Raw genomic sequence first — 21,773 nt, forward strand, 5'->3', positions numbered from 1 at the left:
CATGAATGCAAAATTATCTCTCCATACCACTTTATCGCTAAAACACCCCCCCCCCCCAGAAAGATAGGTAGTTCAACCCAGAGCCCCCAGCACACAGACACGTGTGAGCCCATAAAGATCTATGTGGATGGATCTTCCACAGTCTTGGATGGGAAGCGCATAACAGGTTGCGGTATCTATGTCGAGGACGCGCAGGGGCGCGCCCTTGAGGAAATATCGTTAAAACTTCCAGGCCACTTAGGCGCGCAGGCAGCAGAGCTCGCGGCCATCGCGTATATAGTGGACCACCCAGATTCCTTCCCCAGCCCAGCAGACATATACTCGGACAGCCTCTATGTCTGCAACAGCCTTACGGAATTTCTGCCCCTGTGGAAAGCAAGAGGATTTGTTTCCGCAGACGGAAAACCCCTCCCCTCAGCCCCATTGCTCCGTCATATGTTACAGAGAGCCCAGAACAGGACTTTTGGGATAATCAAAGTTCGCAGTCACCATCATTCCTCCCCCCCTGGAAATGTGAAAGCCGACGCACTGGCTAAAGCAGGCATGGATACCTTTGGACTCCCCCCGAAAGCGCACCAGTGAGTGCAGTTCAGGTCTCACAGACAAAGATCGAGGATCTAGTGGAGGCCCAGAAGCAGGACAGCAATCTCAGGGAGATTGTAAAAGGAAAATATCCAGCACCCTATGAGAGGTTCAAAAATGCACTGACCACACATGACGGTGTGGTGTTAAAAGACACCCTTTATGTGGTTCCTGAACAGGACAGGAATCAACTGATTTGTTTGTTCTATGACGGTCATGGACATCAGGGAATCGATCCCACTACAGCCCATCTCAAGCAGCTTTGTTGGTGGCCGAATTTAAAGGAAGATGTAAACCACTACATCAAGAATTGTCTTATCTGCGCCCAGAATAATCCGGACAGATATGCCACAAAGGCTCAACTCAGCCACACCCGACCCGTTAATGGTCGGGTGTGGCTAACCTCCAGATTGATTTTATAGGACCATTGCCCCCTTGCAGGAATGGCTATAAATATGTACTTGTGGTAATTGACACATTTACAAAATGGATGGAAGCATTCCCAGCCCGCACAAACACTGCAAAAACCACAGCCAAGATTTTGACCCACCACATCTTTACAAGATGGGGACTCCCCCGCAGCACTGAATCAGACCATTTTACGGGACGTGTCATGCCCAACGTCCTCACGATATTTGGCATCACCCAAAAATTCCACATAGCATACCACCCACAGTCGAGTGGTATCGTGGAGCGCATGAATCGGACCCTAAAATCCACCCTCAGAAAAATGGTCCAACAGAACAACACAACTTGGGACTCAGTCCTCCCTTTTGCGCTGATGTTTTTGCGTAATACAATTTCTACTTCCACAGGTTACACCCCAAACACCCTCATGACCGGGCACCCCATGAAAGGCACAAAATATTTATTAGGTTTAGACTTGACCAGCCCCGAAGTGACGGCCCTCACACACGAAAAAGCAGTAGAGCAATTAGTTCAAAATGTTAAAACGGCTCAGATGGCAGCCCCAGTAAAATTGGGCACCAGAAAGAAACAGAGCAAGGCTTGTTTCGACAAGACAGTGCATGCGACTGAGTACAGTATAGGACAGCAAGTTATGCTCTCTGTATATAACCCCAGCACATTCCTGTCACCAAAATACTCGGGTCCATACTCCATTGCGGATAAAGTAAGCCCTTCCGTATATAAAATAAAGTACCCCAACGGTAAGACTGCGTGGTTCCATATAAACCAGCTGAAGGCAAATGGAACAGTCGAACCACGCACACCACGTCATGCTCGACACAGCACACCACACCCTGCCCACAGCCAACGTAACCCTACCATCCCCCAACACGTCCAGCCCAGCCACGGACTTGACCTCGATCCACCCCCGAAATATACACTCCGCCCCGAAACGCCCAGAGACTGCAGCAGCAGAGACAGCGACTGTGACTCGGACGATAGCCACAGCACGCCTCCCTACTATCCCCATGCAACAGGACCCACACCCAGCGATTCCGACTACGATCCAAGTGATCCCTTCATGATCACTTTCCTAAATAAACCCCACCACCGACCACCGAACTACACTGACAACTCCGATTCTGTCCCCACACAACTAGACACCAACTATTGGCACCGAGATAACTCGTTCCGACTCATCCGCAACGACGAGAGCGACCCCACCTCACACCATGCAGCCCTTTCAGCCCTGATACACTCAAGAGTTTGGCACCTGGGAGAAAATGACGACCTTGGGTCTGACTCCCCAACCGAGAACCCCTTTGCGACCCTGTTCGCAACCGAGAACTGAGGTGTCCAGATGATGTTTTAAAAAGAACCGCTTGGGAGAAGTGGTGTCCTTTCTGATGGAACCTGCAGAATGTTTTATGTTGTTTGTAGTGTTTTGTTAAATGTTGTTTGTCAGACCGGAAATTTTTTTTCACGGCCCCATGCTCTTTCGGCCGAAACCTCTGAGGACTTGCCCACAGAGACGTGCTACTGTCCCAGACACCAGTTCAGCGGAACTCGTCTGTCGACAGATACCACACGCCCGTTCGTAACTGCCCTTCTGGTTCGAGGGAAAGAACCACTACGGCAGCCCCACCACGATGACTACATTTCTTGCCCGTTCTTGTCGGTTGCTCAGGCAGTGGAGAAACGGCTTAGGACCCTCCCTGCCTGGAACCCCCCCTCTGGTCACCTACGCTCGGGTAGGAGAGACACGGCATTGGTAGCCGTCCTACCCGGGGACTCCATCCAACTCTTACCCGTCGCGGCCCATACACACCTCATTTTGGCACTTTCAGTTCAAAAAGTTTTGTTTTGGTTCAGGTAACCCTTAGGTTGCTACCCACATGCTATTTACATCCTGAAACATTTGGGTGGTAAATTGCGCAGTCTGCGAGATGGCTCGCACTGGTTCATTATTGGGAAGTGTGTCTTGTCCTAAAAATTAGATTTTTAAAAAATTGAGGGAGTCAAACATAGTGACCAATTATAAAGGGAGTAATTGGCACTAAAGGACAGACACACTATCGTACGAGATATTAAACAAAGATAGTTACAGACACTATGCTTGTTTCCACAGAACTCCAGAAGCTCCAGGACCGGAGAAGAGAAGAAAGAAAAGGAAAGAGAAGAGCCATGAGGACTTCCTCCACATGGATCAGCATCATCTTTATGGACATTTGGTTGCGCGTGAACACGAACCCCATGACTTCAAGACCCCAGCCGTTAATGTTTCACTTCCCCACAGTACCCAGAGCCCAGTCACCAGCGACACGACATCATCTTGGTGTGCCAGGTTCATAACCTGGTACTCCCTGTCCCATGTAATATAAACCTTACTGGTATTAGCGATACTCTGCTGCATAGTGCAGACTATGCGTCTACGGAAATGGAGAGCCTACCGCGCTCGAACCCCGGTATATAGGATCAGATCCCCTATCTTCGGATACGACCAGACCCCCGACCCCCGCGATCTATAATAAAGAGCAATCACTTGCGTTTTATTGTAAATAAAGAAATGTAAAGAACTGTTTATGAGCAAATTGTACGATCCTAAGCTTGACTGCCAAGCCAGGAAAAATATGTATAAACTGCTATGATTTTGTTTGCATGGTTGAGGAAGGTAGAATGATGAAATGTTTACGTGAGTGTAGTGTGCTAAGAATAGTTAGAGGTTCCGAGTTTATTGTTTTGTAATGCATGTCCCTGTTTGACATAGCGCCCTGAGAATTGTTAGTTAAAATTTTTTTGCATAGCTATGGTCAGTGCAGAGGCCATGAAGGAAGTGCCCCCTCCCAGGTCAGGGAATGGAAAGCAACATAGTTATGTGATCCTTCATGCTTCGCGTTAGGATCACAAGGAGGGAATGTAGCGACTTAAAATGGCCAACTCCCGATTCAAAATGGCGAACAGCAAAGGCTGATGGGAAAGTCAGCCAACAAGACACGAAAGAGCAGCTGCAGGTTGGCTGTGTATTTACCTCTGGAAAGGCCAGACAAGGTCGATACCAGCAACCATCAGCATAACAAAACACCAGCCATCTGCATACTAATGAGCAATCCCCGGGAACAATAAGCAACATTTAGACACACAAAGCAAAACCAGACTCTTCGGCGCCAGCAGAAGCCTACACAAAGGGAGGTGAACGACCACCTCAAGACCGCCCATCGATCAGGGAATTGGAGAAAATCGAACCAAGCGATTTGGACAAAGTCCAATCACTTGGGACCAGGTACAGGGTCCGCCCCGAAAGGCGGGAAGCCCCTGGGGACTATAAGAATTGAGCCCCAAGTTCAAGTTGCGCTCTTCTCTTCCACCGCTCTCTGCCCTTCTTCACCGCTTCTCCAGCTCTTCACTCTTCAGCAGCTGGGCAGAACTGTAAGTCTTACTTCAACACTCGCTACGCGATAGGCGCTCCTAGCTATCAATCTGTACCAACTTGGAATCCTGCAGGCTCAGAACTCAAACAAAAGGCCATTTGTTTCCCTGACCTGGTGGGCCAGTTCCAAGTTAAGTATAGGCCTGTTAGTTGCAGAAGTAGCTTAGACGTAGACTTTATGTATGAGTAGTGATTACTGTGTATAATAATTGTGCTTTGATTTAAATCTTACTAATCGGTGTATTGGATTATTGATCATTACTCGGACTTGAACCTCGTGGCAGTATCATAAAGGTACCTGGCGACTCAAGAGCAAAGGTGATAAAACAGAGCAATCAAACTAAGGCAAAATTAGCAACAAGGGTGTCTCTGAAGAGCTTCTTTTGTCCTCTTCTTGTTTGAAAGCACGAATGGATCTGGGAGAAGATGATTTGCTTTGTAGTTGGGACACTGGCATTCTAAGCATGTGGTCAGCCCAGCGGAGTTGGTTTTGGATGATCATAGCCTAGTTGCTGGTTTTCCTGGCTCCTTCAAGGACATTGTTGTTAGTACGCCTGTCCTTCCAGGTGATGTGGAGAATCCATCTCAGACAATGTTGATGGTACCTCTCCAGGGCTTTGAGGTGCAGTTTTTACATATTACAGGTTTGTGAACCTTATAGAAGCATTAGAATGACAATTGCCTTGTACACAGAGTGGATTCTGAAGAGGGCTGCTCAGTCATGAAGAAAGCTGCCGAAACACTCACCTGTTCCTATTCCAAGATCAAAACGACTGAATCAAACTCCACTGCCTACGTGCTGATCTGAAGCTAAGAACTTCCAGGTGTCCCTGTCACCTCTCACCGCAGGGCTTGTTTATATGTGTGTGGGAGGGGTTGGGGGGGGGGGAGAAAGAGGGCAATTGGTTTCCTCTAGGTAGAAGCTTGGTGCGGCAGCACGGTAGCCTTGTGGATAGCACAATTGCTTCACAGCTCCAGGGTCCCAGGTTCGATTCCGGCTTGGGTCACTGTCTGTGCGGAGTCTGCACATCCTCCCCGTGTGTGCGTGGGTTTCCTCCGGGTGCTCCGGTTTCCTCCCACAGTCCAAAGATGTGCAGGTTAGGTGGATTGGCCATGCTAAATTGCCCTTAGTGTTCAAAATTGCCCTTAGTGTTGGGTGGGGTTACTGGGTTATGGGGACAGGGTGGAGGTGTTGACCTTGGGTATGGTGCTCTTTCCAGGAGCCGGTGCAGACTCGATGGGCCGAATGGCCTCCTTCTGCACTGTAAATTCTATGAAAAAAAAAATGGGACACTTTTCAATGTGGGAATGCTGTTGCAAATCAGCAGACATACGGTCTTTGACAGAAAGTAGGTCCACTTCCACTGGCAAGGGAATCTCAACAACTGGGTACCTCCCTGCTGTTACAGCCTTAATCCGCCATCTCCAGCCGTTGATATCATGAGTATTTTCCACTTGACCTGCCATTTTGGATTACGCTTTGTCTGGTTCCTCCCATCCGACCTTAGGGGTTTAAGACTCTCGATGACATCGCTTTGAGGATCGGTGCCAAACCACAAAAGGAGTACATAGATAGGGTAGATAGAAACATTTCCCATTAATAGGGATCAATAACCTGGGGACATAGATTTAGAGGGGATTTGAGGAAAAGCTTTTTCACCCAGCAGGTGGTGGGAATCTGGAACTCACGGTCTGAAAGGGTGGTAGAGGCCGGAACCCTCACAACATTTAACAAGCATTTAGATGAGCGATTGAAACGTCATAGCATACAAGGCTACAGAATATTTGCTGGAAAATGGGATTCAGATAGATAGGTGCTTGATGGGCCGAAGTGATTCTTGCTGTGCTGTAAAACTCTATGTTTCTCAATATAGCCTTGTATGGCTCACTGTCCAATTTTATTTATTACATTAAAGGCGCTTTATAAATACAAATTGTTGTTGGACGACGGTTTCAGCAGATGAGTTGAGGCAGGAGAAGATTTGGATGATGTTAGGGAGGTGGAAATAGGTGGTCTTTGTGATGGCACAGATATATGGTGGGAGGCTCATCTAGGTGTCAAATATGACACAAGTATGACTGGCAAACGCCTCTGATTGGAAACAGAATGCAACCTCATGAACCCGCCCCTGGGCCTGGCCAAACCTGCCAAAAACAGGTCCAGGCAGTGGGCAACAAAAGGGGCCATCTGACCCGACTGTCTACCCCTCTACCGCTTCTGCATCTGCAAACGGGTGTCCTGGAGAGGGAGCATGTAGTTTCCACGGGCACCATCGGGGCCTTCCATGCACAATGGGCACCGCAGGGTTTGGGATGATTCATTAACCCTTTTTATTTAAGGGGCTGTCCCTTTTAACTTGTCCCTCAGCTTATTTAATTTAGTTTATTTGGTTTCCATCAAAATAGTTTTGTGTCTGCGTGGGTTTCCTCCCAGTGCTACGGTTGCCTCCTACAGTCCAAAGATGTACGGATAGGTGGATTGGGCATACTAAATTCTCGGTTATGCCTTTAGGTTTTGGGGTTACGGAGGTAGGGAGGGGTTGTTGGGTGAGTGGATATGGGTAGAGAGCTTGTTCGAAGGGTCGGTGCAGACTCGATGGGCTGAATGGCCTCCTTCTGCACCATAGGAATTCTATGATTCTAGCTGGAAACAGAATGGAATGGCTTTATTGCCCCATTAGAAATGTTGAGGTAAATTACCAGCATCAGTAATCCAGCTCTTCAGTTGTGTTATGGGGAATGAATGTGCAGTCTCGTTACTGTCTGTGCGGGTAAAGGGTCATATTTGAAACACGATGGCACAGTGCTTTGCACTGCTGCCTCCAGGGACCCGGGTTCAATTCCAGCCTTGGCACGGTTGCATAGTGGTTAGCACAGTTGCTTTACAGCTCCAGGGTCCCAGATTCGATTCCCGGCTGGGTCACTGTCTGTGCGGAGTCTGCACATTCTCCCCGTGTCTGCGTGGGTTTCCTCCGGGTGCTCCGGTTTCCTCCCACAGTCCAAAGCTGTGCAGGTTAGGTGGATTGGCCGTGATAAATTGCCCTTAGTGTTGGGTGGGGTTACTGGGTTATGGGGATAGGGTGGAGCTGTTGACCTTGGGTAGGGTGCTCTTTCCAAGAGCCGGTGCAGACTCGATGGGCCAAATGGCCTCCTTCTGCACTGTAAATTCTATGACATTCTATGTAAGCCTACTTGTGACACTAATTATTAAATGACATTCGGCCTGATGCCAAGGATTGCAGCTCCCTACCTCCGGCCCTGACACCGTCCAGGTGACGAAGATGAATGGAGGGGGGCATCTTGCAACCTGAGCCTTTTGCTCCGAACTACCCCCTCACTCCAAACGCGCTGAATTGCCGGCCCGCGATCGCATCGCATTTGGGCCAGGTAGCGCCTCAAGCACGGAAATTGCCGAAGGTTCTCGAAGCGCCCCAGCCCAACCGATCCCTATTGGCCGGTTTGATTGTCACATGGTCAACTGCTCACCGTCGAGGTCCGGCGCATGCGCATTGTCAGGCCGGTGAGGCGGGCGGGAGGGTGGCTGCCTCGGGCCCGCCCCTCATCGGCGGCCCCGCCCCCTTTCATTTCGCCCCGCCTCCTTTTTCGCTCCCAGCGCCGGGCCCCTCTCAACGCCCGCCGGCCCCCTTCCTGGCCCCGCCCCCTCTGACCGCGCCCTCACTCCGGGCGCACGCGTGGTTGGTGGGTGGGGACCGGCTGGGCGCGCCTGCGCCGAGGGTGTTTGTCAGTCAGCCTGAAGCGCCGGCGCCCACCGGAGTCTGCCTCAGCCCCGGCCTCCGTCCACCTCCTTCACGCAGCCTCTCGCCCACCATGTACCGCTACCTGGGAGAGCTGTTGGCTCGCGCCGCCTCCCCGCCGTCCATCGCCGCCGCCGAGGTCGGTTTGCAGCGCCTGAGCGGCCCGGCTGCCCTGCCCCACTGCCGCCTGTACTCCAGCCAGCCCCCGCCGGACGGCGAGCAGCAGCGGGACGACCCCAACTTCTTCAACATGGTGGAGGGCTTCTTCGACCGCGGCGCCAAGATCGTGGAGGACAAGCTGGTGGAGGACCTGCGGAGCCGCGAGTCGGACGCGCAGAAGCACAACCGGGTGCAGGGCATCCTGAGGATCATCAAGCCCTGCAACCACGTCCTGTCCATCTGCTTCCCCATCAAGAGGGACAACGGCGCGTGGGAGGTCATCGAGGGCTACCGGGCCCAGCACAGCCAGCACCGGACGCCCTGCAAAGGAGGTGAGGGGGGGCAAGAGGGCAATGCCACCCTACAGCACAGCAGGCACCGCTGCCACCCTGCCCCTCAGTGGCCACCCTGCCCCTCAGTGTGTCCCCCTGCCCCTCGGTGTGTCCCCCTGCCCCTCGGTGTGTCCCCCTGCCCCTCGGTGTGTCCCCCTGCCCCTCGGTGTGTCCCCCTGCCCCTCGGTGTGTCCCCCTGCCCCTCGGTGTGTCCCCCTGCCCCTCGGTGTGTCCCCCTGCCCCTCGGTGTGTCCCCCTGCCCCTCGGTGTGTCCCCCTGCCCCTCGGTGTGTCCCCCTGCCCCTCGGTGTGTCCCCCTGCCCCTCGGTGTGTCCCCCTGCCCCTCGGTGTGTCCCCCTGCCCCTCGGTGTGTCCCCCTGCCCCTCGGTGTGTCCCCCTGCCCCTCGGTGTGTCCCCCTGCCCCTCGGTGTGTCCCCCTGCCCCTCGGTGTGTCCCCCTGCCCCTCGGTGTGTCCCCCTGCCCCTCGGTGTGTCCCCCTGCCCCTCGGTGTGTCCCCCTGCCCCTCGGTGTGTCCCCCTGCCCCTCGGTGTGTCCCCCTGCCCCTCGGTGTGTCCCCCTGCCCCTCGGTGTGTCCCCCTGCCCCTCGGTGTGTCCCCCTGCCCCTCGGTGTGTCCCCCTGCCCCTCGGTGTGTCCCCCTGCCCCTCGGTGTGTCCCCCTGCCCCTCGGTGTGTCCCCCTGCCCCTCGGTGTGTCCCCCTGCCCCTCGGTGTGTCCCCCTGCCCCTCGGTGTGTCCCCCTGCCCCTCGGTGTGTCCCCCTGCCCCTCGGTGTGTCCCCCTGCCCCTCGGTGTGTCCCCCTGCCCCTCGGTGTGTCCCCCTGCCCCTCGGTGTGTCCCCCTGCCCCTCGGTGTGTCCCCCTGCCCCTCGGTGTGTCCCCCTGCCCCTCGGTGTGTCCCCCTGCCCCTCGGTGTGTCCCCCTGCCCCTCGGTGTGTCCCCCTGCCCCTCGGTGTGTCCCCCTGCCCCTCGGTGTGTCCCCCTGCCCCTCGGTGTGTCCCCCTGCCCCTCGGTGTGTCCCCCTGCCCCTCGGTGTGTCCCCCTGCCCCTCGGTGTGTCCCCCTGCCCCTCGGTGTGTCCCCCTGCCCCTCGGTGTGTCCCCCTGCCCCTCGGTGTGTCCCCCTGCCCCTCGGTGTGTCCCCCTGCCCCTCGGTGTGTCCCCCTGCCCCTCGGTGTGTCCCCCTGCCCCTCAGGGTGTGTCCCCCTGCCCCTCAGGGTGTGTCCCCCTGCCCCTCAGGGTGTGTCCCCCTGCCCCTCAGGGTGTGTCCCCCTGCCCCTCAGGGTGTGTCCCCCTGCCCCTCAGGGTGTGTCCCCCTGCCCCTCGGGGTGTGTCCCCCCTGCCCCTCGGGGTGTGTCCCCCCTGCCCCTCGGGGTGTGTCCCCCCTGCCCCTCGGGGTGTGTCCCCCCTGCCCCTCGGGGTGTGTCCCCCCTGCCCCTCGGGGTGTGTCCCCCCTGCCCCTCGGGGTGTGTCCCCCCTGCCCCTCGGGGTGTGTCCCCCCTGCCCCTCGGGGTGTGTCCCCCCTGCCCCTCGGGGTGTGTCCCCCCTGCCCCTCGGGGTGTGTCCCCCCTGCCCCTCGGGGTGTGTCCCCCCTGCCCCTCGGGGTGTGTCCCCCCTGCCCCTCGGGGTGTGTCCCCCCTGCCCCTCGGGGTGTGTCCCCCCTGCCCCTCGGGGTGTGTCCCCCCTGCCCCTCGGGGTGTGTCCCCCCTGCCCCTCGGTGTGCCCCCCCTGCCCCTCGGTGTGCCCCCCCTGCCCCTCGGTGTGCCCCCCCTGCCCCTCGGTGTGCCCCCCCTGCCCCTCGGTGTGCCCCCCCTGCCCCTCGTTGTGCGCCCCCCTGCCCCTCGTTGTGTGCGCCCCCTGCCCCTCGTTGTGTGCGCCCCCTGCCCCTCGTTGTGTGCCCCCCTGCCCCTCGTTGTGTGTGCCCCCCCTGCCCCTCGTTGTGTGTGCCCCCCCTGCCCCTCGGTGTGTGTGCCCCCCCTCCCTGCCCCTCGGTGTGTGTGCCCCCCCTCCCTGCCCCTCGGTGTGTGTGCCCCCCCTCCCTGCCCCTCGGTGTGTGTGCCCCCCCCTCCCTGCCCCTCGGTGTGTGTGCCCCCCCTCCCTGCCCCTCGGTGTGTGTGCCACCCCTCCCTGCCCCTCGGTGTGTGTGCCCCCCCTCCCTGCCCCTCGGTGTGTGTGCCCCCCCTCCCTGCCCCTCGGTGTGTGTGCCCCCCCTCCCTGCCCCTCGGTGTGTGTGCCCCCCCTCCCTGCCCCTCGGTGTGTGTGCCCCCCCTCCCTGCCCCTCGGTGTGTGTGCCCCCCCTCCCTGCCCCTCGGTGTGTGTGCCCCCCCTCCCTGCCCCTCGGTGTGTGTGCCCCCCCTCCCTGCCCCTCGGTGTGTGTGCCCCCCCTCCCTGCCCCTCGGTGTGTGTGCCCCCCCTCCCTGCCCCTCGGTGTCTGTGCGCGTCCCCCCCCCCTGCCCCTCGGTGTCTGTGCGCGTCCCCCCCCCCTGCCCCTCGGTGTCTGTGCGCGTCCCCCCCCCTGCCCCTCGGTGTGTGTGCGCGTCCCCCCCCCTGCCCCTCGGTGTGTGTGCGCGTCCCCCCCCCTGCCCCTCGGTGTGTGTGCGCGTCCCCCCCCCTGCCCCTCGGTGTGTGTGCGCGTCCCCCCCCCTGCCCCTCGGTGTGTGTGCGCGTCCCCCCCCCCTGCCCCTCGGTGTGTGTCCCCCCCCTGCCCCTCGGTGTGTGTGTCCCCCCCCCCCCTGCCCCTCGGTGTGTGTCCCCCCCCCCCCTGCCCCTCGGTGTGTGTCCCCCCCCCCCCCTGCCCCTCGGTGTGTGTCCCCCCCCCCCCCTGCCCCTCGGTGTGTGTCCCCCCCCCCCCCCTGCCCCTCGGTGTGTGTCCCCCCCCCCCCCCCTGCCCCTCGGTGTGTGTCCCCCCCCCCCCCCTGCCCCTCGGTGTGTCCCCCCCCCCTGCCCCTCGGTGTGTGTCCCCCCCCCCTGCCCCTCGGTGTGTGTCCCCCCCCCCTGCCCCTCGGTCGGTGTGTGTCCCCCCCCCCTGCCCCTCGGTGTGTGTGTCCCCCCCCCCCCCCTGCCCCTCGGTGTGTTTGTCCCCCCCCCCCCCTGCCCCTCGGTGTGTGTGTGCCTTCTCCCCCTGCCCCTCGGTGTGTGTGTGCCCCCCCCCCTGCCCCTCGGTGTGTGTGTCCCCTGCCCCTCGGTGTGTGTCCCCCCCCCCCCCCCCCCCCGCCCCTCGGTGTGTGTGTGTGTGTCCCCCTGCCCCTCGGTGTGTGTCCCCCCCCGCCCCTCAGGGTGTGTGTCGTCGTCGTCCCCCGCCCCTCAGGGTGTGTGTCCCCCCCCCCGCCCCTCAGGGTGTGTGTGTGTGTCCCCCCCCCGCCCCTCAGGGTGTGTGTGTGTGTGTCCCCCGCCCCTCAGGGTGTGTGTCCCGTCCCCCCCCCCCCCGCCCCTCAGGGTGTGTGTGTGTGTCCCCCCGCCCCTCAGGGTGTGTGTGTGTGTCCCCCCCGCCCCTCAGGGTGTGTCCCCCCCCCCCCCGCCCCTCAGGGTGTGTGTGTGTGTGTGTCCCCGCCCCTCAGGGTGTGTGTGTGTGTGTCCCCCCGCCCCTCAGGGTGTGTGTGTGTGTGTCCCCCCGCCCCTCAGGGTGTGTGTGTGTGTGTGTCCCCGCCCCTCAGGGTGTGTGTGTGTGTGTCCCCCCGCCCCTCAGGGTGTGTGTGTGTGTGTCCCCCGCCCCTCAGGGTGTGTGTGTGTGTGTCCCCCGCCCCTCAGGGTGTGTGTGTGTGTGTCCCCCGCCCCTCAGGGTGTGTGTGTGTGTGTCCCCCGCCCCTCAGGGTGTGTGTGTCTCCCCCCCCCGCCCCTCAGGGTGTGTGTGTGTGTCCCGCCCCTCAGGGTGTGTGTGTGTGTCCCGCCCCTCAGGGTGTGTGTGTGTGTCTCCCGCCCCTCAGGGTGTGTGTGTCTCCCGCCCCTCAGGGTGTGTGTGTCTCCCGCCCCTCAGGGTGTGTGTGTCTCCCGCCCCTCAGGGTGTGTGTGTCTCCCGCCCCTCAGGGTGTGTGTGTCTCCCGCCCCTCAGGGTGTGTGTGTCTCCCGCCCCTCAGGGTGTGTGTGTCTCCCGCCCCTCAGGGTGTGTGTGTCTCCCGCCCCTCAGGGTGTGTGTGTCTCCCGCCCCTCAGGGTGTGTGTGTCTCCCGCCCCTCAGGGTGTGTGTGTCTCCCGCCCCTCAGGGTGTGTGTGTCTCCCGCCCCTCAGGGTGTGTGTGTCTCCCGCCCCTCAGGGTGTGTGTGTCTCCCGCCCCTCAGGGTGTGTGTGTCTCCCGCCCCTCAGGGTGTGTGTGTCTCCCGCCCCTCAGGGTGTGTGTGTGTGTGTCCCCTGCCCCTCAGGGTGTGTGTGTCTCCCCCCCCCCGCCCCTCAGGGTGTGTGTGTGTGTCCCGCCCCTCAGGGTGTGTGTGTGTGTCCCGCCCCTCAGGGTGTGTGTGTGTGTCTCCCGCCCCTCAGGGTGTGTGTGTCTCCCGCCCCTCAGGGTGTGTGTGTCTCCCGCCCCTCAGGGTGTGTGTGTCTCCCGCCCCTCAGGGTGTGTGTGTCTCCCGCCCCTCAGGGTGTGTGTGTCTCCCGCCCCTCAGGGTGTGTGTGTCTCCCGCCCCTCAGGGTGTGTGTGTCTCCCGCCCCTCAGGGTGTGTGTGTCTCCCGCCCCTCAGGGTGTGTGTGTCTCCCGCCCCTCAGGGTGTGTGTGTCTCCCGCCCCTCAGGGTGTGTGTGTCTCCCGCCCCTCAGGGTGTGTGTGTCTCCCGCCCCTCAGGGTGTGTGTGTCTCCCGCCCCTCAGGGTGTGTGTGTCTCCCGCCCCTCAGGGTGTGTGTGTCTCCCGCCCCTCAGGGTGTGTGTGTCTCCCGCCCCTCAGGGTGTGTGTGTCTCCCGCCCCTCAGGGTGTGTGTGTCTCCCGCCCCTCAGGGTGTGTGTGTCTCCCGCCCCTCAGGGTGTGTGTGTCTCCCGCCCCTCAGGGTGTGTGTGTCTCCCGCCCCTCAGGGTGTGTGTGTCTCCCGCCCCTCAGGGTGTGTGTGTCTCCCGCCCCTCAGGGTGTGTGTGTCTCCCGCCCCTCAGGGTGTGTGTGTCTCCCGCCCCTCAGGGTGTGTGTGTCTCCCGCCCCTCAGGGTGTGTGTGTCTCCCGCCCCTCAGGGTGTGTGTGTCTCCCGCCCCTCAGGGTGTGTGTGTCTCCCGCCCCTCAGGGTGTGTGTGTCTCCCGCCCCTCAGGGTGTGTGTGTCTCCCGCCCCTCAGGGTGTGTGTGTCTCCCGCCCCTCAGGGTGTGTGTGTCTCCCGCCCCTCAGGGTGTGTGTGTCTCCCGCCCCTCAGGGTGTGTGTGTCTCCCGCCCCTCAGGGTGTGTGTGTCTCCCGCCCCTCAGGGTGTGTGTGTCTCCCGCCCCTCAGGGTGTGTGTGTCTCCCGCCCCTCAGGGTGTGTGTGTCTCCCGCCCCTCAGGGTGTGTGTGTCTCCCGCCCCTCAGGGTGTGTGTGTCTCCCGCCCCTCAGGGTGTGTGTGTCTCCCGCCCCTCAGGGTGTGTGTGTCTCCCGCCCCTCAGGGTGTGTGTGTCTCCCGCCCCTCAGGGTGTGTGTGTCTCCCGCCCCTCAGGGTGTGTGTGTCTCCCGCCCCTCAGGGTGTGTGTGTCTCCCGCCCCTCAGGGTGTGTGTGTCTCCCGCCCCTCAGGGTGTGTGTGTCTCCCGCCCCTCAGGGTGTGTGTGTCTCCCGCCCCTCAGGGTGTGTGTGTCTCCCGCCCCTCAGGGTGTGTGTGTCTCCCGCCCCTCAGGGTGTGTGTGTCTCCCGCCCCTCAGGGTGTGTGTGTCTCCCGCCCCTCAGGGTGTGTGTGTCTCCCGCCCCTCAGGGTGTGTGTGTCTCCCGCCCCTCAGGGTGTGTGTGTCTCCCGCCCCTCAGGGTGTGTGTGTCTCCCGCCCCTCAGGGTGTGTGTGTCTCCCGCCCCTCAGGGTGTGTGTGTCTCCCGCCCCTCAGGGTGTGTGTGTCTCCCGCCCCTCAGGGTGTGTGTGTCTCCCGCCCCTCAGGGTGTGTGTGTCTCCCGCCCCTCAGGGTGTGTGTGTCTCCCGCCCCTCAGGGTGTGTGTGTCTCCCGCCCCTCAGGGTGTGTGTGTCTCCCGCCCCTCAGGGTGTGTGTGTCTCCCGCCCCTCAGGGTGTGTGTGTCTCCCGCCCCTCAGGGTGTGTGTGTCTCCCGCCCCTCAGGGTGTGTGTGTCTCCCGCCCCTCAGGGTGTGTGTGTCTCCCGCCCCTCAGGGTGTGTGTGTCTCCCGCCCCTCAGGGTGTGTGTGTCTCCCGCCCCTCAGGGTGTGTGTGTCTCCCGCCCCTCAGGGTGTGTGTGTCTCCCGCCCCTCAGGGTGTGTGTGTCTCCCGCCCCTCAGGGTGTGTGTGTCTCCCGCCCCTCAGGGTGTGTGTGTCTCCCGCCCCTCAGGGTGTGTGTGTCTCCCGCCCCTCAGGGTGTGTGTGTCTCCCGCCCCTCAGGGTGTGTGTGTCTCCCGCCCCTCAGGGTGTGTGTGTCTCCCGCCCCTCAGGGTGTGTGTGTCTCCCGCCCCTCAGGGTGTGTGTGTCTCCCGCCCCTCAGGGTGTGTGTGTCTCCCGCCCCTCAGGGTGTGTGTGTCTCCCGCCCCTCAGGGTGTGTGTGTCTCCCGCCCCTCAGGGTGTGTGTGTCTCCCGCCCCTCAGGGTGTGTGTGTGTGTGTGTGTGTGTGTGTGTGTGTGTGTGTGTGTGTGTGTGTGTGTGTGTGTGTGTGTGTGTGTGTGTGTGTGTGTGTGTGTGTGTGTGTGTGTGTGTGTGTGTGTGTGTGTGTGTGTGTGTGTGCCGCCCCTCAGGGTGTGTGTGTGTGTCCCGCCCCTCAGGGTGTGTGTGTGTGTGTGTGTCCCGCCCCTCAGGGTGTGTGTGTGTGTGTGTGTCCCGCCCCTCAGGGTGTGTGTGTGTGTGTGTGTCCCCGCTCCTCAGGTTGTGTGTCCATCCCCCCCGCCCCTCAGGGTGTGTGTCTCCCCCCCCCCCCCCCCAGCCCCTCAGGGTGTGTGTCTCCCCGCCCCTCGGTGTGTGTCTCCCCCCCCGCCCCTCGGTGTGTGTCTCCCCCCCCGCCCCTCGGTGTGTGTCTCCCCCCCCGCCCCTCGGTGTGTGTCTCCCCCCCCGCCCCTCGGTGTGTGTCTCCCCCCCCGCCCCTCGGTGTGTGTCTCCCCCCCCGCCCCTCGGTGTGTGTCTCCCCCCCCGCCCCTCGGTGTGTGTCTCCCCCCCCGCCCCTCGGTGTGTGTCTCCCCCCCCGCCCCTCGGTGTGTGTCTCCCCCCCCGCCCCTCGGTGTGTGTCTCCCCCCCCGCCCCTCGGTGTGTGTCTCCCCCCCCGCCCCTCGGTGTGTGTCTCCCCCCCCGCCCCTCGGTGTGTGTCTCCCCCCCCGCCCCTCGGTGTGTGTCTCCCCCCCCGCCCCTCGGTGTGTGTCTCCCCCCCGCCCCTCGGTGTGTGTCTCCCCCCCGCCCCTCGGTGTGTGTCTCCCCCCCCCGCCCCTCGGTGTGTGTGTGTGTCCCCCTGCCCTTCAGTCTGTCCTCCCCCTACCCTTGGTGGGACCACAGGCACTAAATTGGATTTCTGTTTGAGTTTATAATATGGGCTTGATTTTTGTTTAATCTACTACACAAGTCTTGTGGTAATGTTCTTGTCTTTAACAGCTGAAGAGATTCATGAATGTATAAATGCAGATTCATGGCAGTGCCTTGTACAGAAAAGTACAGTAGGATGTATTTTTAGTGTAGTGAGTGAGTGGGTGTCTGGGCGTGCAGAAGGATAGATTAAAATTGAAAAGAAGATATGCTGTAAACCACCTTCAATTTGTTCAGGTTTCTCGGTTCCCTATTTGAAACATTTATTCCTGGCCATGTTTTGACCCTTTGATTTTTCTCTTGTGTTTAAAAATGAATTATTCTTATGAGCCAGAACTGTTCCGATACATTCCGCATTTTTCAGATTTGTGGCTGTTTATAAAGTGTTAAAATAATTCTGACATTGGTTCTTCTGTAATTACACAAGAATTTTGTTTAATTCAGGATTTTTCCATTTTACAAGTTATTTCACTGAGGAAAACATTCAGACAGTTGGAAATATTCCAAAGCAGAGTGTTTTATTTAAAAAGCTTTTTCCCCACCCTCATTTTGTTTTTCCAACTCTAGTTTTTCAACAGGCAACTACCGACTCTTGGTGACTTTAATCTGCCCTTTAAGTTCCCATCCCATCCGTGGTAGATTTTTATCCTTTATGAGCTGCAAGCACAGTCATAGCCACTCCCTCGATCGCACAAATCAGCCTTATCATCTTATCACTGCATTTTTCTCAAGCTGCTTCCTTTCCTGCATTCTCCTGTGTTTTCCTAAATCTCTCTCTTGACACTTTCTGCAACTGGAAATGCTAAAGTCTGAACTGTCTCTGCTACGTTCTAACTGATCTTTTGCACCTTGGGATTTGTCAGATGTGGAAGCCAAACTTGGTAAATATCTTATTTTTAATGTTTGTTCCTGTATCATTGCAGCCCCATAAAGTCCTTCACCTCCTCTGATTGGTCGGCAACGGGCAGAGGGGAGGCAGTGGTGTTGTGGTATTGTCGCTGGACTAGTAATCCAGCGACCTAGAGTCATGCTCTGGGGACCAGGGTTCAAATCCCTCCATGGCAGATTTGGTGAAATTTGAATTCAGTTTAAAAAAAAATAAAATAAATCTGGAATTAAAAGGTGACCATGAACCCATTGTCGATTGTCCTAAAAACCCACCTGGATCACTAATGTCCTTTGGGGAAGGAAATCTGCCGTTCTTACCTGGTCTGGCCGACATGTGACTTTGAAGCCACAGCAATGTGATTGACTCTTAAATACTCTCGGGGGTGGGCAGTAAATGTGCAATAAATCACTATGGCACTCCATTAGTTGCAGGTTGCTATCCTGAAAATGCCCTTATCCAAACTTTATCTATCAATTAGGCAATCCTCTCTCCATGCGAATATACTTCCCGAACACCATGGTCTTATCGTTTTTAGTAACCTTTTGTGTGGTACCATATCAAATGCTTTTGGGAAATCCAAGTATATTACATATTAGTACTGCTCAGTACCACCTTAAAAATATCTAATAAATTTATCAGGCATGATTTCCCCTTCATGAAGCCATGCTGACTCTGATTGATTATCGTACGTATTTCTAAATGCTCTGCTATTACATCCTTTATAATAGACTCTTAATATTTTCCCAATTACAGATGTTAAGCTAACTGGCCTCTTGTTACCTATTTTTTGTCTCACTCCCTTTGTGAATAAGGGTGTTCCATTGGATCAATGCTGGGGCCACAATTATTTGCAATATGACTTGGACGAGGGAAGTGAATGTACTATTGCCAAATTTGTGGATGACACAAAAATAGATGAGGATGACCTAAACCGGCTACAGGGGGATAGATGGGTTCAGTGAATGGACAAAAACTTGGCAGATGGATTATAATGTAGAAAAATGTGAAGTTATACACTTTGGTAGGAAGAATAAAGGAGCTCAATATAATTTAAATGGAGAAAGACTGCAGAAAGCTGCAACATGGGGATTTGGGGGATCTCTTGCACATAAATCACAAAAGGCTGCAATGCAAATTCAAGAGGTAATGGAGAAGGCAAAGGGAATGTTGGCCTTTATCTCAAAGGGAATGGAGTATGAAAATAGACAAGTCTTGCTGAAACTATAGCACTAGTTGCACCATACCTGGAGGATCTAAGGAAAGATGTGCTGGCATTGGAGACAGTCCAGAGAAAGTTCACTAGGTTGAATTAAGCTTTGACAAAGAGTCATCCAGACTCAATGTTAGCTCCGTTCTCTCTCCACAAATGCTGTCAGACCTGCTGTGATTGTCCAGAATTTTCTGTTTTTGTTTCATATTCCAGCATTTTATCACTAGATTGATCCTGGGTATGGAGAGATATTCTTATCAGGAGGTTGAGTAGGTTGGGCCTGTACTCTTTGGAGTTCAGAGGAATGAGAGGCAACTTTATTGAGAAACACAGAATTCTCGGGGGGCTTCACAGGGTAGATAGAGGCTGAGAGGTGGTTTCGCCTTGTGGAAGAGTCTATGACCAGAGGGCATCATCTCAGAGTAAGGGGTCGCCCATTTATGACAGATGAGGAGGCATTTCTTCCCTGAGGGTAGTGAATCTGTGGAATTCTTTACCACCGAGAGCTGTAGTGGCTGGGTTGTTAATGATGTTCATAGCTGAGATAGACAGTACATCGGCGAACTTCCTTAGTCACTCTATTATCTGCATGTCCATTACACTGCATAATCCAGCTTCCAGGGCAAATCATGTTTGTGACGAATTGTGAAGTTGTGGCTGAGGTGGGACTGGTGATTCAGTGTAAAATGTACATGTTTGAAGGCAGTCCAAGCCAATGGTGTGGAACTCTTTTGTCAACTGCGAAGGTCCTACATCAGCATTATGTCCAACTGGATGCCTAGGAGAAGAAATAAATAAGGGATGTACTACAATTATGCATGAAAATGATGTCCTAGTGCACATGGTAATTCAAGAGAAGTGACTGATGACCTGCATTTCATATAGACAATATACAAGTAATAATATTACATAAGTACACTGTAATGAAATACAACATCAAGCCATATGTAAATGGTAGTTCCTGTGTTGGCTCTACTGATAAGCACTTGAATGCCATCAATCAATGCACGAATGGGCTCCACGACACTGATGGCAGGCATAGTTCAGATGTGGCTAATTAAGTTACTGTGGTAACAGTGTCAAAGCAGAGAGTGACCAGCGATAGTGTAGATTAACAGGTTGAATGAATGACTCGGTAGAAAAAGGTCTTCGTGCTAAGAGGTGTGTTACAGAACCTAGTGATATTTGAAAAAGCACCAGGATCAGTTGCCACCTGGTTGTGAGAAGGTTTTTGTTTTCCGTCGTTAATTAAATGACTGGATCCGGTGCAATCAGGGTGTTTGCATATTGAACTCGAGTGTTGTCCGTATCCTCTATACAATAGTTTCAATGGCCCATCAATCTACTGCACCCTATGAGTAAAATGCATGTTGTAATGAGAGTTGCATTAGGATTCCTCTTAATGTGCAGACTAGAAAATGACCGTAATCTAGCAACAAGTATTTGAATTTGTTACAAGAGCTTGAATTGAGCTCTTGCTTTTCACATTAATTACTGGAACTTTTGGAGCCACTGCAGCAGAAAGATGCTGCATTTGTAGCTTCTTGTACTTGTAGAAGGAGTTCATGATCCTTCCTCATTTTATTGTCTCTTTGGGAAGTTTAACTCTGCCTAAGTTCGGAATAGAAGATGTCTCCCTTGGTGGCTGTTTGTGCGAATACACCATGTATTATGAAACTCAGCCAAGTGCCAGGTTTGTTTCCCTGATCTAAAACAGAAAATGCTGGAAACTCTCAGCTGTTTTGACCGCATCTGTGGAGGGAGAACAGAGCTAACCTTTCGAGTCTGGATGACTTCGTCAAACCATAGAGAGCTTCCCTGACCTATTGTGTTAGCTGGCCTCATCAAGGGTAGCAGTGTCCTCAAACTAAGGTGGTTGGGTAGATCAGTCAACATCTTGCTCCTGATCACTATTTTGTGTCTTTTCTGTTGCCCCTCCACCTCCCATTGTGTGAGACTATTTGGTTAGGACTGAATTGGGTTTAATCCTAGTGCTATCCATGGTGTCTGCTTTGAATCAGTGATAACACATTTGCCTCCCTCTTGGAAGTTTGAGTGAGCTCCAATCCAGGGGTTTGAGTCTGGTCTGGACACTGGTAGTCGGGGAGTGTTACGCTGTCTTTTGGGTGAGACACTCAACCAAATCTCCCCTGTCGTATTAGATTTTATGATATTATTTGAAGAAAAGGGAAGTTTTCTCGGTGACCTGGCCATGATTACAACAGTGACAACTCTTCCAAAGTGCCCTTGCACGGAGGTGCAGTGGTTAGTACTGCTGCCTCACGGCGCCGAGGACCCAAGTTCGGTCCCGGTCACTGTCCGTGTGGAGTTTGCACATTCTCCCTGTGTCTGCGTGGGTCTCACCCCACAACTCAAAAGATGTGCAGGGTCGGTGAATTGGTCACGCTAAATTACCTCTTCATTGGGAAAAAAGAATTGGGCACTCTAAATTTATGGGGGGAAAAAGCTGTGTGCCCCCTCCAGGTGAGAAGGGCACCATATGAAATCTTTTTCACCTCTTCCTTCTCTCCCCAAAACACCTCACTACGTGCAAGGTGCTGAATAAAAGTCCCTGAAATTCCCGATCATAAGGACCGAACACTCTGAATCTTGATTACAGGCTGTAATCATACAATCATCTGATGACATGTAGCAGGCTTATTAGAAATGGTCTAATCTCTCAAATTGTGGATCAAGAGAAAAGGAAACAAGAGTGCTCTGATCAGCAATCAGACAGATGAACCATCGATACATAGAAGATAGGAGCAGGAGGAGGCCTTTTGGCCCTTCAAGCCTGCTCCGCCATTCATCACAATCATGACTGATCATCCAACACATTAGCCTAATCCTACTTTCTCCCCAGAACCTTTGATCCCATTCTCCCCAAATGCTATATAATAATCGCTTATTGTCACAAGTTGGCTTCAATGAAGTTACTGTGAAAAGCCCCTAGTCGTCACATTCCGGTGCTAGTTCGGGAGGCCAATACGGGAATTGAACCCGCACTAGAAAAATGATTCCTGGACTGAGATTATTGGACATGAGTCACAGTTGACAAAGAAAGTGAAAGGATTTCTTGTTAAACTTTTATTTTGGGGAAGTGGGTGCAGCCGGAGGAGGGTTTCATGATTAAGAAAGTCATTCTGCAACCTGCTCCCAGGTTGTAATGACCATAAAGTTGCCATAACCCCAGATGACCATAGGCTGCTTTCGCCTTTTGAGGGGGAGATCTAACTGGTGGTGATTTAACCTGAGGATCACCACAGCTCAGGCGAGAGGCAAGGTCTTCATGGTCACCTCAGCCGGTACGGGAATTGAACCCCCACTGTTGGCATTGTTCTGCATCACAAACCAGCCGTCCAGCCAACTGAGCTAACCGACCTCTCAGTATCTAACGATATCAGCGTGCTG

The 21,773-nt window shown here is 56.0% G+C and overlaps 2 protein-coding genes across 5 annotated transcripts in view; one reads left to right on the forward strand and one right to left on the reverse strand.

Annotated features, from left to right (window-relative positions):
- The window catches only part of shld2 (shieldin complex subunit 2), a 167,803-nt gene extending 159,958 nt beyond the window's left edge, over positions 1–7,845 (reverse strand). For all 4 annotated transcript variants that reach the window (XM_072491825.1, XM_072491823.1, XM_072491824.1 and 1 more), the window contains exon 1: positions 7,668–7,845. The gene's annotated coding sequence lies outside the window, so the exon portion shown is untranslated. The remainder of the gene's footprint in view (positions 1–7,667) is intronic.
- A 272-nt stretch (positions 7,846–8,117) lies between these two features.
- LOC140403666 (glutamate dehydrogenase 1, mitochondrial-like) overlaps positions 8,118–21,773 on the forward strand; it is a 138,522-nt gene continuing 124,866 nt past the window's right edge. The window contains exon 1 of the mRNA XM_072491826.1: positions 8,118–8,663. Coding sequence (XP_072347927.1) covers positions 8,246–8,663 — 418 coding nt within the window. The 5' untranslated portion in view covers positions 8,118–8,245. The remainder of the gene's footprint in view (positions 8,664–21,773) is intronic.

This window comes from Scyliorhinus torazame, chromosome 28, assembly GCF_047496885.1.
Source record: "Scyliorhinus torazame isolate Kashiwa2021f chromosome 28, sScyTor2.1, whole genome shotgun sequence".
NCBI lineage: Eukaryota > Metazoa > Chordata > Chondrichthyes > Carcharhiniformes > Scyliorhinidae > Scyliorhinus > Scyliorhinus torazame.